General features: G+C 51.4%; 1 protein-coding gene across 1 annotated transcript in view; it reads right to left on the bottom strand.

Annotated features, from left to right (window-relative positions):
- Positions 1 to 366, bottom strand: part of LOC117798197 (60S ribosomal protein L22-like) — a 914-nt gene extending 548 nt beyond the window's left edge. Inside the window, exon 1 of the mRNA XM_034650614.1 lies at positions 1 to 366. Coding sequence (XP_034506505.1) covers positions 1 to 366 — 366 coding nt within the window.
- Between the last annotated feature and the right edge of the window lie 15 nt (positions 367 to 381).

Below are 381 nucleotides of genomic sequence, written 5' to 3'. Positions count from 1 at the left end.
CTCCTCGTCCTGGTTGATCTGGAAATAGCGCAACTCGTAGCTTTCCTTGCTGTTGGCCACCACGCGTAACCAGTCACGCAAATTATTTTTCTTCAGGTACTTCTTAGTGAGGTACTTGAGATACCTCTTGGAAAACGGGACCTCGGAGGTCACCGTGATCTTGCTCTTGCTCCGCTCGATGGTCACCGCTCCTCCGCCGAGGTTGCCGGCTTTGCCGTTCACTTTGATGCGTTCTTGCAAGAATTGTTCAAAGTTGGCAGCGTCCATAATGCCATCTTCTACCGGATGAGTACAATCCAGAGTGAACTTCAGAACTTGCTTCTTTTTTTTACCGCCCTTCGTCGCAAGCTTCTTCGCAGGCGCCATGGCGGCAGCAACGAG

Source organism: Ailuropoda melanoleuca, unplaced genomic scaffold (genome assembly GCF_002007445.2).
Source record: "Ailuropoda melanoleuca isolate Jingjing unplaced genomic scaffold, ASM200744v2 unplaced-scaffold28501, whole genome shotgun sequence".
In the NCBI taxonomy this organism is placed as follows: domain Eukaryota; kingdom Metazoa; phylum Chordata; class Mammalia; order Carnivora; family Ursidae; genus Ailuropoda; species Ailuropoda melanoleuca.
Note: the sequence above shows the minus strand (reverse complement) of the source record. Positions and strands in the feature narration are given on the sequence as shown.